General features: G+C 36.9%; 1 protein-coding gene across 3 annotated transcripts in view; it reads right to left on the bottom strand.

Moving 5' to 3' along the window:
- The window catches only part of BMP5 (bone morphogenetic protein 5), a 110,256-nt gene extending 95,485 nt beyond the window's left edge, over positions 1–14,771 (bottom strand). For all 3 annotated transcript variants that reach the window (XM_088024343.1, XM_028097794.2, XM_028097795.2), the window contains exon 1: positions 14,282–14,771. In XM_088024343.1, the coding sequence (XP_087880469.1) occupies positions 14,282–14,771 (490 nt within the window). The remainder of the gene's footprint in view (positions 1–14,281) is intronic.
- Positions 14,772–15,239: the final 468 nt, after the last annotated feature.

The raw sequence follows: 15,239 nt of genomic DNA, 5'->3' as shown, positions 1-15,239 counted from the left end.
AGAAGGAAATATATATAAAAGTATGAACAATGGTTGGTTCTAGACAGTGGAATTAAAATGTTTTTCTTGCTTTTTTTCAATTTGGATATAAAATAACCACAGTGTCAATAAATTATATGACCTTAATGCTCTGCTTGCTGTATCTCCAAAATGGCTTTAATAAACTAGTATTTCCACATGGAAGAGTATTTCTCAGAGTGAGTTCCCCATAATTCTAGGCACCCATGGTGCTCAGTTAGGTGAGTCCCAGTTGCAATGTGCATGTGAAACCATATGAGCATATGGCTCATAATCTTTGCAGAGATTCACAATGCTCATCAGCATAATAAAGATACTGAGAAGTTTCCTCTTGGAAATATCAAAATCAGTTTAATTATTGTTTCTCAGCACAATCCAAACCTACTTGACTTTAAAATTTCAGATAACAACTCTTAAGAAGATGTGGCAATGCTCTCAATGAAATACACTTTAGGAGGGCCACCTGCGTGGGTCAGTCAGTTAAGCAGCAGACTTTTAATTTTGGCTCAGGTCATGATTTCATGGGTGGTGAGATCCAGCCCTGCATGGGGCTCTGGGCAGAGCAGCGAGTCTGCTTGAGGATTCTCTCCCTCTGCCCCTCCCCCCACTCACTTATGCACATTCTCTCTCTCTCTCAAATAAATAAATCTTAAAAAAAAAAAGTACACTTTAGGAAATACTGATTGTGATTGAAGTGCCCAAGAGATTTAAGTAATTATTAGTCAGCATGTGCTTTAATTATTATGTGTCAATGAAAGTTGAATTAAAATTAAATATGATTTTGACCTACTCATAAGCAATAATTTTATCATATAATCTTCCTAAGTACATTTCAGTCTAAATAATTAAAAAATCAAATACTGATACTATTGATATTTCTTATATTACAATCGGTAGATTGTGTAGTTGTGGTTAGGTAAAGGCAAATAGAGAAAGAGATAAAGAAACAGAATTGTTACAAAGTAGCAGGTGACATCCTAAATGCTCATCTTGACTCTGCAGCTAACTCTTGGCTTACTTTGCAAAGCAGAGATTAATGCTCAGGGGTTTAGGTACAGGTTGATATGTTAGCTATGATACCTGCTTTTTACAGTTCCTCTTGGCTTTCCTTGCTTGGAATGATTGCTGAGGAGAGCTGAAAATGAATTGTCTTCAAGAACTTTATCATTTTGCTTTGAGAAATGTTGTCAACCCAAAAATATTTCCTTTTGGAAAAAAAAAATTAATTATCCCAAGGCCTTAGCCTCTAATTCATAATACACCCAAGGAGCTGAAAGAATACATTTAGCTTTCACATGATACGGGGGAAATGAATGAGCTACGTGAAGGGAGCTCACTTTACACACGCCAGAGAGAGGGTTATAGCTGCTACATATCAAGAGATATGTATTAGATGTGGAGCGTCCAATGTTGTGTAGAACACAGAGGAGATGTCAGCTATAACTAGTTGGATGAAGCAGAGGCCAGAGTTCTACCTACAGCAAGAGGAATTTCCTAATCTGTAGGCTGTTGGGGGGTCCTGTGGCCCAAACTTCCACTTTAGCAGGTTTCTCATGAGATTCTCCGGCCAATCCAGAAAAGGTAGGCCAAGGATATTCATCCAAGGCTACAGGACAGCGTGCTTGAGGGGCCTCAATACTTGCCAGCAGGTTAGTAGCTGCCCAGCATCCAAATCCACCACTATTGGTTTGCTCCGATCTCCAACCTCAGCTTTTGAGGTCTTTTACTATTTGTAACTTTGATGTTCTGCCACTCTTCCATTGTGCTAAATGTTACTCCTCTTCACGTCAAGTCTAACTTTTGAAGTTGGGAATCAACACAGATTACTTTTCCTTCCCTTAGCTGGTTGCAGGGCCCCAGGGTCAGTACTGTTGAGGTCTGCAAAGAGCTTCCTGCCCCTCTGCCTGTGAGAAGTGTGAATATTTGCCTTCTTCAAAAGGCCACGGCATCCTACTTCAGATGAAGGCCTGTAAGAGCCCAACTCCAGGGATAAGACTCTTGGTAAGCTCACTATTTAGCAATTTTTCCCTAAAATATGAAGCATGACTAATGAAGTGAAAATATTTCAATACAAGAAGTGATGGGGAAATACATAGAACTTTACAAAGAGGTTAAACAATGTCCCAATCACAGCCTTCCCAATTGCATTCACAAAGGCAACCCGGCACAGCAGTGAAGAGCTTGGACTCTGAACCCAGTTCCTCCTCTTCCAAGGTGTAGGACTTGAGACAAATGACTTAACATCACTAGGTCTCACTTTCCTCATCTCTGAATGGGGTCATTTTGAGACTCAGTTGAATGAGTGAACACTTGAAATGCTGAGAGCGCCCTGTCCTGTGCTTAATAAGCACTGGATACATGCTACCTATGGAGGCAGCGAATTCCAAGGAGAGCAGAAATCATGACCTGTCTTGAGTTCTTTTCCTCTTCTTAGCATTTCACTTGGAGAATCTGGACTTTTGTGGATATGAATTGATAATAACAGTGATGGCGGGTCAGCAGACTTGGATTTGTATTTTGTGAAAATATTTACTCCACAGGCACAGCAGCCTGATGGTGAAGAGCAACCTACTAGTAAAATATTAGGCCATTTTCCCCCATAATCACTTCAAACGTGAAGCAATAATTGCCTAATGCCTAATATCCTGAGCAAATTCAAAGCAACCTAATCAAAGAGGTCTTTATACCAATTCTTGGAACTCTCTACCAGTTTCGACTTTATAAAATGTGTCTCCACTGACTCGGAGTATCACTCGAATCCACATCATGTTCGGTGTGTACAGTAACAAAGTAAACACTGAACACAACCTTGTTAGCATAGAAATGAAGAAGAGAGGTAAGGACAGGGGTTGAGATGAAGGCCAGATCAAACAACTTCATTTTGAAAAAGTGTATGACATTTTGCCCTTTTTTTCTTAGTACAACAAAAATAAACAATGAGTGTTTAAGCCAAATGTATGCTCTGGAATGTGCAGCAAGCAAACAGTGCTTTTAGATACTACCTTTAAAATCACTGGAACTTCCATACATATAAAAAAACCCCACAGCTACAAACACAGGTTTCTGAAAGAGCCCCTAAGCTTTGCTGAAGCTTGGTTCTACCTTTGTTCTTTGCCCTTTGGACTAACAGTCTTCCTAAGGTTCTGTTGGCTGGTAATGGGCTCTTATTTATTTATTTTAGATTCATTTAAAGGGATTGAGATTTGAAAAATATTTTCCCTATACCTAGAAGTTTCATTGTACCTGGTTACTTAAATAACAAAACACATTCTTGCAAATAATGCTGGTGAGGGCTTTTAATTGTACATGGTGCTGGAATTTTTGTGTGGATTTTTTCAAAGTATGTGACATTGAGCAAAAAAATCCTGGCACAAGAACCAGAGATTCTGGGCCTAGACCTTGCTTCTCTTGCCTTGTGATGTTGGCAGTAAAACAGGCACAGTCTTTCGCACAGTGCCTGGTCCCTAGTAGGTAATCAGCTTCTATTTGTCAAATGACTGAATGAATGACCTTTCAGAGCTCTAGTTTTCAGAGCTGTAGACTGTGGAATCATATCTACTTCCGCAAGTGCTAGACACTGAAACGATGGAGATAAAACCATGTAAGGTACATAAAGATGCTTTCCAGAAGTATAAACCATTATCATCACTGCGATTAAATATTACACATTTTTCGAAAGTAGGTTACCAACCAAGCTAAAGAGTAGTAGCCAGACAGATCACGGTTCCAGTACAGATTCTGCCATTTACCAGTTGGGTGACCTTTGTAAGTTATTGAATCTCTTATCACGTCTCAATTTTCACATCAACAAAATAGAAGAAAAATATTTATGCATACGATTGAGATGCAAATTAATTGACATAATGTATGCAAATTGCTCAGTCCAGTTTCTGGCATAGGAATTATGTTTATTGTTGCTTTTGTTGCTTTAATTACCACTGCTACAACTATACCATAATTTAAATGATATATATGTGACAATGTCCTATACTTTAAATGTATCACAGGCACACACAACAGAATGATAATGATTTGCTTAATTCGGATAAGTTCTTCCTCAAAGTAATTGATAACAGTAGAATGATAACTGCTTTGACACAGCAGTGCAGAAGAGAAAAATCTTACATGTTGATTTGAATAAGTGTGTATATATATATATATACATATATATATATATATAGTTAGAATCCACATTTTATTTTAAGAACTTTACTCATCACAATGAAATATTTAGCCAAGATAATCTTTCAGCATGCTATCAAATCATGAAAAAAACCAGTAAATTCATATTTACCCACTCAGTGTATTATAAAATACCAAAAGTCAACGTGATGGCTTTACAGTATGGATACTGTAAACATGTATGCCTCTTGTTCAACTTTTCAGATCAAACCCGTAAGTTCCCATCCTGCTTCAAAATATTATAACAGAAAGCAACTCAAGAAAAGTAATAAAAAGATGTGACTGTCATCTGCAAAAACAAAACAAAACAAAAAACAGCCCAGTCTAGGAAAGTCAAAATACTTAAGGCTAAATGGTATTAAATAGAAACAAAATTACAATGATAATACAAATAGTAATAAGAACTGCCACAAATTAGAAAAACATACATTCAAACACGATTTGAGTTACACACAATACAAAAATTTCCTGGATTCCGTGATCATTTGAACAGAGTGGCTTTTCTATTTAGAGTTCAGGAGCTTATTCACCAAGATTTTCATCATAAATCAACTTTTTAAAAAATTACAATTAAAAAAACAAGTTGACTTATGAAAATAAGCATTAAAACTCCTCGAGACTTTTTTCCTTCTTTCCAAGGGTCTTTTAGAAAGTGCCTATGCCTTCGCAACCAATTATTTTCTAATTGTACCTTATTACTTTAGCCTGCAATCAGTATGCCCTTCCCCATAACAAACAAGGAAATAGAACAGGTAATATCTGAAACTAAGGTAACATGAAAAGCACCTTTCAGCGGCACATCACAGAAACTACTGCCCCTGGGCGCTCAAAGGGAAGCCCCACAGTTACCTATAGGCTCTGTCGAGGACTGGCTTTTTTTCCCAGGACACCCTGATGAGGGAATATAAACCACCAACAGCCCAACTCCAAGACAGAGTCAGGGAAATTCAAGGGTTCATTTTCTTTTGGGTAGAGGAAAAGTCATGTGCATAATGTTCTGCAATTTCAGCAAGGATTTACTTGTCAAAATCTGGCGGACTGGGTGTCGATCTCCTCCGACACTAGACCTCCATAGATTCTACTCTAGTAGAAGCAGTTGTCGTAGGAGTGGTGGCTGTGAAATGAGCACTTGTCTCATGAAGGTTTATGGTCTTTAACCTAACCTCACTGAGGACAATTCTGTATTAGGATCTCCACTTGACAGAGGAAGGCAACAGTTCCAGTAAAGGGACACAGTTTGCTCAAGGATATGCAGCTGTATGCAAAGCTGGTATCCGAAAACCCCTACGCTTACACCCTACTGAGATAGTCAAAGAACTAAATAATCCCTCTTCCCTCTGAGCACAGACAACTTCTACAAGACATGAACCATAAAGCCGATTTAACTGATGACCTTCCTTCTTCCCCACTAAATGAGTCTTCAGTGCCTGCATCAAGGTTATTTGTAGAGGAACCTACACAGTTTCCAAATTGAACCTTCTCTTCCGCTGCTTGTGATAATTACAGATGTAAAATCGGGTTAAAATTACCACCCTTAGCACTTTGAAGGGGAACATAGACCCTACTGGAAAGGGGCCCTTCTCCTGTGTGCTTATGTGTGATTCAAGGGCAGTGGGGGGAAGGCTCTGGACCTCAAGGCTTAGCACTTGGTTATTCATGAGAAGTAAACTGCAGCCATACCTGCTCCTCCAGTAAATTCTGCTTCCATGAGTCACAAGAACACTGCCCGAGGAGAGGAAGGATAGCAAAGAACAACAATAATCCCAATTTGCCTCATCCTAACATTATTTCTGCCTGCAACGTTAACTGTGGAGGAGACGTCTGATTCCACTCAGAATTCAAAACGCTTCAACACATAGCCACGGGTCTTTTCAGGAAGAAAGACATAGGATTGAGAACAAGCAGACCTAAAGATTGAAAAAATAGACTGCTCTTGGTAATTGCTCTGCATATTTGCATGTGCTAGTGCTTTCTACACTGAGTTTTTGGGTTGGCAATTGTAGTCCACTGTTTGTCCTGGGATCTGCAAGTGCTACTTCTCCCCGGATTTTTGTTTTTTGTTGTTAATTTGTTTGCTCTAAAATAGTTTTAATATGGCACATGAAATTACTGATCCATATACAATTTAAGAATTTTTTCAGCATGTCAGGCCTATTTTGTCACTTCACTAACTTGTGAAGTTATTAACTCCTGCACTAAATCGTGATTATCTCTTGAATTTTATAATAAATTAGCAGGACAAAGAAGGTTAACATATGTGTGCACATATATATACATACACAGACATATAATTAACTTGCACTGAAACTGAAGTGATTCTAGAACTTCCATTGACTAAACACCTAATATTCATTTACCCATTTGTGCCAAATATCTTCAGTTTGTGCCTCAAGATCCACTCTCCACCTTTCTCTCCTCTGCTCTCAGCACCAGGAAGCGGACTCTCATGAGCCCCACCAGTAGGCTCCATCGCCCTGTGGCTTTCGGTGCCAAAGGGAATGTGGCAGAAAAGTAGGGGCTGAGTATTTAGTCCTTGGTTGCCCTCCCTGCTGAGTATGTAGGGGTTGGCTGCCTGGCATCTCTCTCACAAAAGCCACAGTTCCTATCAGAATACCTTCCCCACACAGCTCTCCTCTGAGTTTTCTGGTGACTGTTTCTGCTCCCTGCCCAGAAGTACTGAAGGAAGCCTCCTCTGCTCTTCCAGGTGCTGCATTATCCCGTTTTGCCAGAAAGCTCTGCCCACAACATCATAACCCTTACAACATTAGGTAAACTCTCCTCAGATGATTCAGTTTGCACATGCTATGTCTCTTTCCTTCTGAGACGCTGATATACCCCTGGGGATAAAAAGGGGATGAATAGGGCATGGTTCCTGCTGTCACAACATGTAATCAAATACATAGGGCTGGCTTCTCTGGTGTGTGACCTGGGCAGTGGCACGGGCCCCGCACTCAGAAGGACCACACGCTTGAGCTTACACTCTGCTTCCTCTAGGTTGGAATTCTTGATAATTTTTGAACAAGAGGCCCCACATTTTCATTTTGCACTGGGCTCCACAAACAATTTAGCCAACCTTGCTGATGCAGGGCAGCCTTTTGGATACGAGCAATGCTAGTAACAATAACAGCTATTTGCTGAGGGCTTACTATGTCCCAACTGCTATTCTTAAATTTATATGCATACACTCATTTCATCCTCTCCACACCCAATGAGGAAGACATGCTTATTACTGGCATTTTTTAAATAAGGGACCAGGGGCACAGGGAGAATTTAAGTAACTTGCCCAAGGTCACATTGCTAGAAAGCGTAGGATATGGGATTCCAATCCAGGCATTCTGGCTTCTTCTATACTACTCTGCTTCTGCCATGGAAACAGAAAGGAACACAATCAGGTTGAATCTATAATTAAACCTTAAAGCCACGTGAGCAGTAATATACCATGGACCTAAGACTGGCAATAACAGTGTCTCCTACAAAGGAAGGCTAATCACAAAGTTACACTAGGGACAGAAAACCTGTGCAGAGCAAATAAAATTGAATTTCTCATATCATACAGTATAAGAATAGCTGAAGGGGTTTGTAAATGTTAATAAATCAAATGTTGATTTTGACCTGTCTCTTAGTTCTGAATAAAATCTAAATGAGACTTGCATCTGTTTATCTTGTCTTTCTCAAACTATTTTCTTTATTCCTAACAACTCCGGGGAAGCTGGGAAACAGCAAGAACAATGAAAGTTATTTACTTCCAGAAAGAAGTTAAGTAAACACAGTATCTAAGAGGTAATTTAATTAGATTCACTTATTTCTAAAATACAGTTGTTTCTTCTACTGCAAGGACCAATGTTTTGCTGCTTGTAAAAAGAAAAATGAAAGGCCACATCGTCATGAAGACAGGGATCTTCACCATCTTAGAAATCATAAAATAGCACATACCCTAGTTCAGTCTCTATACCAACCAAATTATTTAAAATCATACAAGGTCTTGGTTTTTAACTTTTATGTAATGTTTACACAACTCACTACCTTCCTCCCCTTGGTTATGGAGGGTTGTTGTCATTTTCCTTTCTCCCCAAACCAGTAGAGATCCTTCTGACTAATCAGAGATGGGTTTTTTCCCTTCATATTAAACATTACACACTTTAATAGATTTTGTTTCCAATTTCTTAGGTATAATTTTACCACAATCATTTAGACAAGACTCCTACAAGTCAGGGGTGACTACCGATTACATGGATTCTCGTGGGTAAGACATCTCCGAGAAAGGCAGGTAAATACTCCAATTATTATTTTTACCTTCCTTTTACAACTTTAAGATCCACAACTGGATCTTACACATCCCAGTCTGACATCAAAAATCACAACAGATCTCCTTTTCCCCAAATAAAGGAGCCATTTGTCAGGGCTGACTGGTACATTTTAAAGGATATCTCAGCCAAGGGTATTATTTTAAGAGATGAGCCAATGGGGAAACCCCACAGCCCAGCCAATAAAATATGAACTTAAGGTGCAAAGAAGCACTCATAAATACGACTTAGAACAAGGGATTCATTGTTTGGCTCCAACCCTTTCAGTGGCTTCTCTGATCTCAGCCCCTCTCTGGGCGTCAGGGAAGCCTCTTCTTTTACCCTGTGGTTTTTTCAAGCTGAGCCACTACATTATTTATGACTGTAAATGTGAGTAGCCCGTCTGTACGCTCCTTGTACACACACACACACACACACACACACACACACACACACACACAGCCCCTTCCCTTTTCCCCACTTTGGTATTTTAGTGTGGAAGGATGGAAGGGTTTTCCCCTGGAGCTGATGTGGTTGGGATGTGGAATTAGCTGCTGTGTCAGTATGAGGTAGACTGAGGATTTCCCAACACATCCTACACCTGCACACCCAAAGACCAGCCTCAGATGACTCATTTCATTCATTTTCTCTCTTCCAAGGGCCTTTTTAAAAATATATATATTTTATTTCTTTCTCTGTCTCACCCTCACTGTTCTCTGTTCTTGTTCTTTTTACCCTCCCTCACCCTCTCTTCTCAACTTAAAAAAAAGGAAATAATCTCTTCACAGACGTGACATGAGTGTGAAATAAAAATAAGGTAAGCTAAAGTGTTTTATAAACTAACAGAGAATGGCATTTTTTCTTAGTGTTATTTTCGGTCAGTGTTGAAGTTCTTTCTTTCTCTTTCTTTTCTTACTTTCCCTTAAATTTCCCCTTTTAAATTTTAATTATGTCATAAAATAGGGAAGGCAAAAACAATTAAGTTCTGTCAATGGGATCCTCAGGGAGAGGTGAGGAGGCAAAGAAGGATGGGATGGTGGAGAAATAATTCCAGGGGATGCCAACAGCCGGAGAAGTTCTGATGCCCTGGGGAGCTTTTCTCCTGATGGGTGGAGGCTGCAACTGGCACATCATAACCTTTTCCTTCTCAACTCCAGAGAAACAGGAGACTGTACCTAAATGATCAAGCTGTAACTAATTGATTTTCAGCGAATCTCAGCCTCCAGCTATGAAGAAACAAGGACCAAAGGCGGACCCCAGGAAGGGGCGGGGACAGTGAGAGGGGTGCCAAGAAAGCCTGGAGGTAGAGAGACCATCAAACTAAAGAGGAAAGGCCAAGTAATGTGAGGGGAGGAAGTGGGAGAGGGAGGCAATATTGAAAAAAATGGAAGAACGAAAGGAGGGAGCTGGAGGTGGTGGGTGAGGCAGCCCTAAGCCCTCTGAGTCTATGTTACCCTACCTTCACAGTTCCAGCTGTTACTTCGGAATAAACTTTTACAACTGGCTATTTGTGAGTGACCATTAAGATGAGCAAAAAGCTTTTAATTAAGCTACATGATTATAACTATCGCTGCAGCCACGCCCATCATTGGACAATAATGTGGCTTTAAAGAAAAGAATCCCTTGGGTCACATTCATGAACGCCAAGGGTTGTTGAAGAAGAGAGTAAAAAGATTTCCACCCTCAGCAACTTCTTTTCTCTTCAAAAGTTAAAGGTGTTAAGGAAATATTGTCTTACCCAATATCAGCATTTGTTATTCCAGGCATATCCATGAATATGTACTATAATGGTTTTAGATCATCTTGTTTCCTTTCCTATCACCGCCCCCCCCCAAAAAAAATCTTGCATGTGTTTATAGGTAAGTTTATGTTACGCAAGTGTTAATAACCCTGTTGGAGAGACTACACAGATAGGCATCTTTAGGTAGATCTGTGTACAAATTCCTCTCCATTGGGCACTTGAGTCAGCCAAAAGCAACAATAAATATCAATGATGTCTTTCAAACCTGTCAACTGAGAACATAAGCATTTTTTTCTTCTAGTACCAGGAGAGTTTAATGATTTGGGGAAGTAAGAAGAGAAGGGTTTAATTTAAAGTTTTGAAAGTATTTTTTTTCTATTTCATATCTTAACGCACTAAATATGTTGTTATAAAATATGAAAAAATCTAAGCATCACCTTCATGTACTTCCATGCTTTAGAATTAATGCATGTTCTTGAAATATATCTAAGTTTTTGACTCCAAGCCAACTTGATGAGAATGATGAGAAACCATTAAAAAAAACCCAAAGTTTGTCTTTATCAGAGAAATACATGTAGACAAGGAATACTATAAAAGTAAATTTCCTGTGTTCACTGTTTTTTGTACTTTGCTCTAAAACATCTACAATGTTGTATCATTTTAATTGTACTATTGCCAAGTAATCAAACAAAAGCGCTTTCTAACTAAAAGATCTTAGAAATACACCATGTTTTATCTTAATGTAAACAGAAGATTTACTTAAAAATTGCAAGCAAGTTCCCTAATCTTCCCTTTTATTTGCATAGATATCTGATATATAAACTAACCCTTAACATTTTTGAAAAAGATGGCTAAAAAAGAAAAGATTTACAGGAAAGATATTTTTGTTCTCAACAAAACAACATGGTATTGACTGAGCAAAGATGCCTGGGATGGTCAACAGTTTTAGGGACAAAGCAGAAGAGTCAACCTGTAAGAGCTGGACGCTAGGAGACTGACAAAAATTGGCCTAAAAATAACGAATCCAATAGTGTGGAAAGTTTCTCTTCACACAATAATTAATATTTGTCTCTTCAAAGTGCACAAATCTCTAAAACAACTTAAGGGGCATAATAAGGTGCTTGTTTTCATGTTTAGTTGTTTACATGGGCCTTAAGACAATTTATTCACATTTTATTTTTTTTAGGAAATACTCATCTATTTTTCATTTATGAACAAAAAATTAATCTCATCTGAAATTTTTAAAAATAGGTATTTTGTTAAATGATTCGGAGTTTAATTCTTGATGAGCAAACCTAATGTTAGAAAAAATGTCTTTCTGAATGATAAGATAATTAAAGAAAATCCATCATTTGACTTGAAAATGACACATATTTGCATTAATATAAAGGATGCTACCATATCCTTTTAATGTAATTAAGCTTATTATGGAAACTGTCAACAGATTCTTTTCACATATTTAAATATCCAGGTGACTTCCTCAATACAAATCCCTTGCCTGTTGCTAATTTGATCATTTGCCCTTAGTCCCCACTATATACATATCTTTTAAGACACTAAAATAAATAAATAAATAAAATCCTCCTGAGTCTTATAAGAACATTAAAAAAAATACTATTTGTTAATGAATGATACGTTAAGAACCACTGAAATTCTTAGGGCAGTTAATCATGGTATTATACTTTTACCTTTTCTAAGTCTGCTTTGACCTATTTTATTATGGAAGAAATACAGAAGTTAAAGCCTTTTACTAAGTAGTGATTGGTTGTAAGCTTTGGATATATTAGAAGGCATGGTCTAAGGATAAAATAAAATTGTGGTTCAATTTTCCTCAGAGACTACTTGGAAAAACTCAGTAGCAGAATCAATTTGTCAGTAATTTCACATGAGACATTTAGTTTGGAATTATTAAATAAAGAAAAAATAATATGATTCATTATTGAGGATAAATCACTATTCAGCAGTTCAAGCATGATAAAAATAAATATCTTCTAGAGCTTATATCTGATATTGTTTCTCTAGAATAAAATGAATAATTGTGTTTCATGGTATAGTTAGTAAACTGCTTTGTTGGTATAATCCAAACAATACAACCAAAATTTCATTGATTTAAAAATGTAAGTATTCTTTAATGATAAAAACAGCCCTAGAAGTCACTGAATAAAACTGTTTATTATTGTTTTTGGCTTTCTTATTTTGTGTAAGTGTATAAAAAGTAATGGCACACAGATTCAAAAGTCATACTTAATTCCTTTCTAAAACAAATACATTTCTTTTGTGAATGATAAAAATACTTGATTTCAATAAAATATATATTTTAGAACAGATTCATGACTGAGTTATTGTTTTTTAAAGTACATAACACAGTCTGCCCTGTTAGATTTTAGGTGACCTGAGTTAATTTTTTCAGTGATTTATTTTATGCATATGTAAATCAAGCTAGATTGAAATTCTTCTATTAGAATATTAAAACTCCTTTAAATTATTGAATAATACTTTAGAAATTGCAACAAAGTAAAATATGCCATGAGCCACAGAGCATACCACTTATACTAGGAAAAAGCAATCAAACTAATTTAAAACTAAGCCATATTTTAATGGCTTGAAAGTTCCAAATGAAACCTGTTAATTATATGTAGAAGAAAACGCCTCCAGTACACCTGATTAGGGCAACCAATGATGACTTACTAAAAAACTTAATAATGAGAGCTTTGTCTCTAGCAACATGAAATATGATTTATTAAGCACCTTATCCTTCATGCTATGATTGCTAAGAGCAAATGAGCAGAGCATAGTAAGCAACATGTTTTATAAAAGCATTCATGTACTTGAATTTGTTGCTATCTGACTTCTCAAAGACTATTTTCTTTGAGACATTATACAAGGAAGTTTTTAATTAAGTATAATAAAACGTCAATTTTAAGTCAAAGCAGATTACAGTTTTCAAAAGTTTTGAAAGTTCTTACATTAAAATGTTTCTAATTCTTTCAAGTTGATTAAATTTGTTCATAAAATTTTGTCTTCAAAGCTAACTACATACTGTTACTTTTTGAATGTCTGAAGATGTGAATTTTCATCTTTAGCCTCTACTAAAACATTTTTTAAAACTACAGCCCTTTGAAGTCTCTTTAAATTGGTAACTCCTTAATATTTTTGAGAGATGAAATATTGGGCATTAATTTACCATTTGATATTGTCAATATTTTAAAACTACCATGAAAGGACCAGCATTGAGTGAAACATAATTAAAAAAAAATATTCTCTAATAATGCTGCTCATCAAAGAATTTTTCAATTCATTTCTTATCTAAAAGGAAAAGGAAAACTTTTGCATAAGTAAAGACCATTATAGCATGTTTTATATTTCTCTTGCTTCTGGAAATAATCAAATGGGTATGATATCTTTTCATCATTAAGTTAAGAAATGTTAGTTTGAAGCTTCTTTTCCAAAATACTTTTCACAGTTTCAGAATCTCTCCCTGAAAATCTTTGATAGTAATCTTTTACAGCATTATTTTATCTCAGTTAATCTCATGTTGATATTTTCACAGTAGCTGACTCACCCAAATGAGAGTTTTAGGTAGCGTATAAACGTATACTTACATGTTTGTTAAGTTGCTAACAAAAAAATGTTTCAGAAAGTCACTTTAGTTTTCAATCTGCAAATGCTTGTTTCTTTTTTATTTGTATTATTTTTTTGCCCATAGCACAACTATCCTCATAAATTTTCCTTTTTTTGTAGACTATTGCCTGTTTATTCATACATTAAAGCAAGACTGAAATTTTAACAAGATCTAAAAGGACCCAAAACTACCCAACTGTGTTTAATTTTAGCTTTTTATATTTAAAAAATTAAATATATGTACCTGTGTGTATGACTTTATTGCCTAAAGCAAAATTTTACATTGTATCAATGAAAGAAAGGAAACAGAAGCTACCGAAGAGAGTTATAGAAAATGATTTTATATAAACACTACCACCTACCAAGCAGCTACTTTACTATTAGAAAAACTTCCACTTAGTAATAACATAGTTTAACAAATAAAAGAACAACATACCTAAATTGACAAAGCTCATGACCATGTCAGCATCATTCAGAAAGTTGGTATCCTGTAGGCTGGCTAGAGGTGGGCTCTGGGTGGTCAGAGGAGTCGTTCGAGATAACTGTACGCGACGAGTGTACCCATTGGGAGAGGCTGGGTATCCTTTTCTCGCTCCTCTGGTCTCTCCTGCCAGGGATGCCCTCACTGAGTATTCCGACTCTTCGGGATTTTCTTCATTGGCCATAGCATTGTATAGGTCCAGCATAAAGAGAGGTGCAGAGGAAGCTTGTTTTCCAGGTGAAAATGGTCTGGGTCTATGAGGCAAACCCAAGATAGAGAGAATTTCCCTCTGTATTTCCCGTCTTTCGTGGTTCTGTAGTCTTCTATAAATAAAACTGGAGTGAACATGATTGTCTCCCAAACCTCCTTTTGCATAACCCACTAGAACCCAGCAGCTCCAGAGGAAACCCACAATACTCCTAAGTAGAAATACAGTCAGATGCATTTTTGTCCAAAAGCAGAAGTTGGTATTTTTAGTCCTTCTTGTCCTCTTAAAAAAAAAAAAAAAAAAAAAAAAAAAAAAAAATCTAAGTTCCTAGGAGGTATGCTTTCCCAGTAGCTGAAAAAACAAATTTACCTATTCTTCATGACAGTGACATTTCTGAACATAACATCCTCACTGATTTTTCCTGTCCTATTTTAAATATTTGGGAATATGTCAAGAGTAGTTATTCTAAGAAAGCTGAAACTTGGATTTCCAATTATCCACAGTTGGTAAGAGTTTCTCCTGCATTGATGTAGCAGAAAAAGGCTAATAGTATTTGATCAGATGACCTATGCATTCCTATATAAATTGATGCTAATCAGGCCTTTGGTATTTGAATCAACGAAAGTTGATCTTCTGATAAACTGTAGTTCCCAAAGTTATCTTCACTGGCTCTTGAGATCTTCTCAACCCTTGAGCTCTTTCCAA

This window comes from Eumetopias jubatus, unplaced genomic scaffold (genome assembly GCF_037043125.1).
Source record: "Eumetopias jubatus isolate StellerSeaLion01/CBP00866 unplaced genomic scaffold, mEumJub1_p1.0 scaffold_6, whole genome shotgun sequence".
NCBI lineage: Eukaryota > Metazoa > Chordata > Mammalia > Carnivora > Otariidae > Eumetopias > Eumetopias jubatus.
The sequence above is the reverse complement of the archived record's forward strand: the minus strand, read 5'-3'. Positions and strand labels throughout refer to the sequence as shown.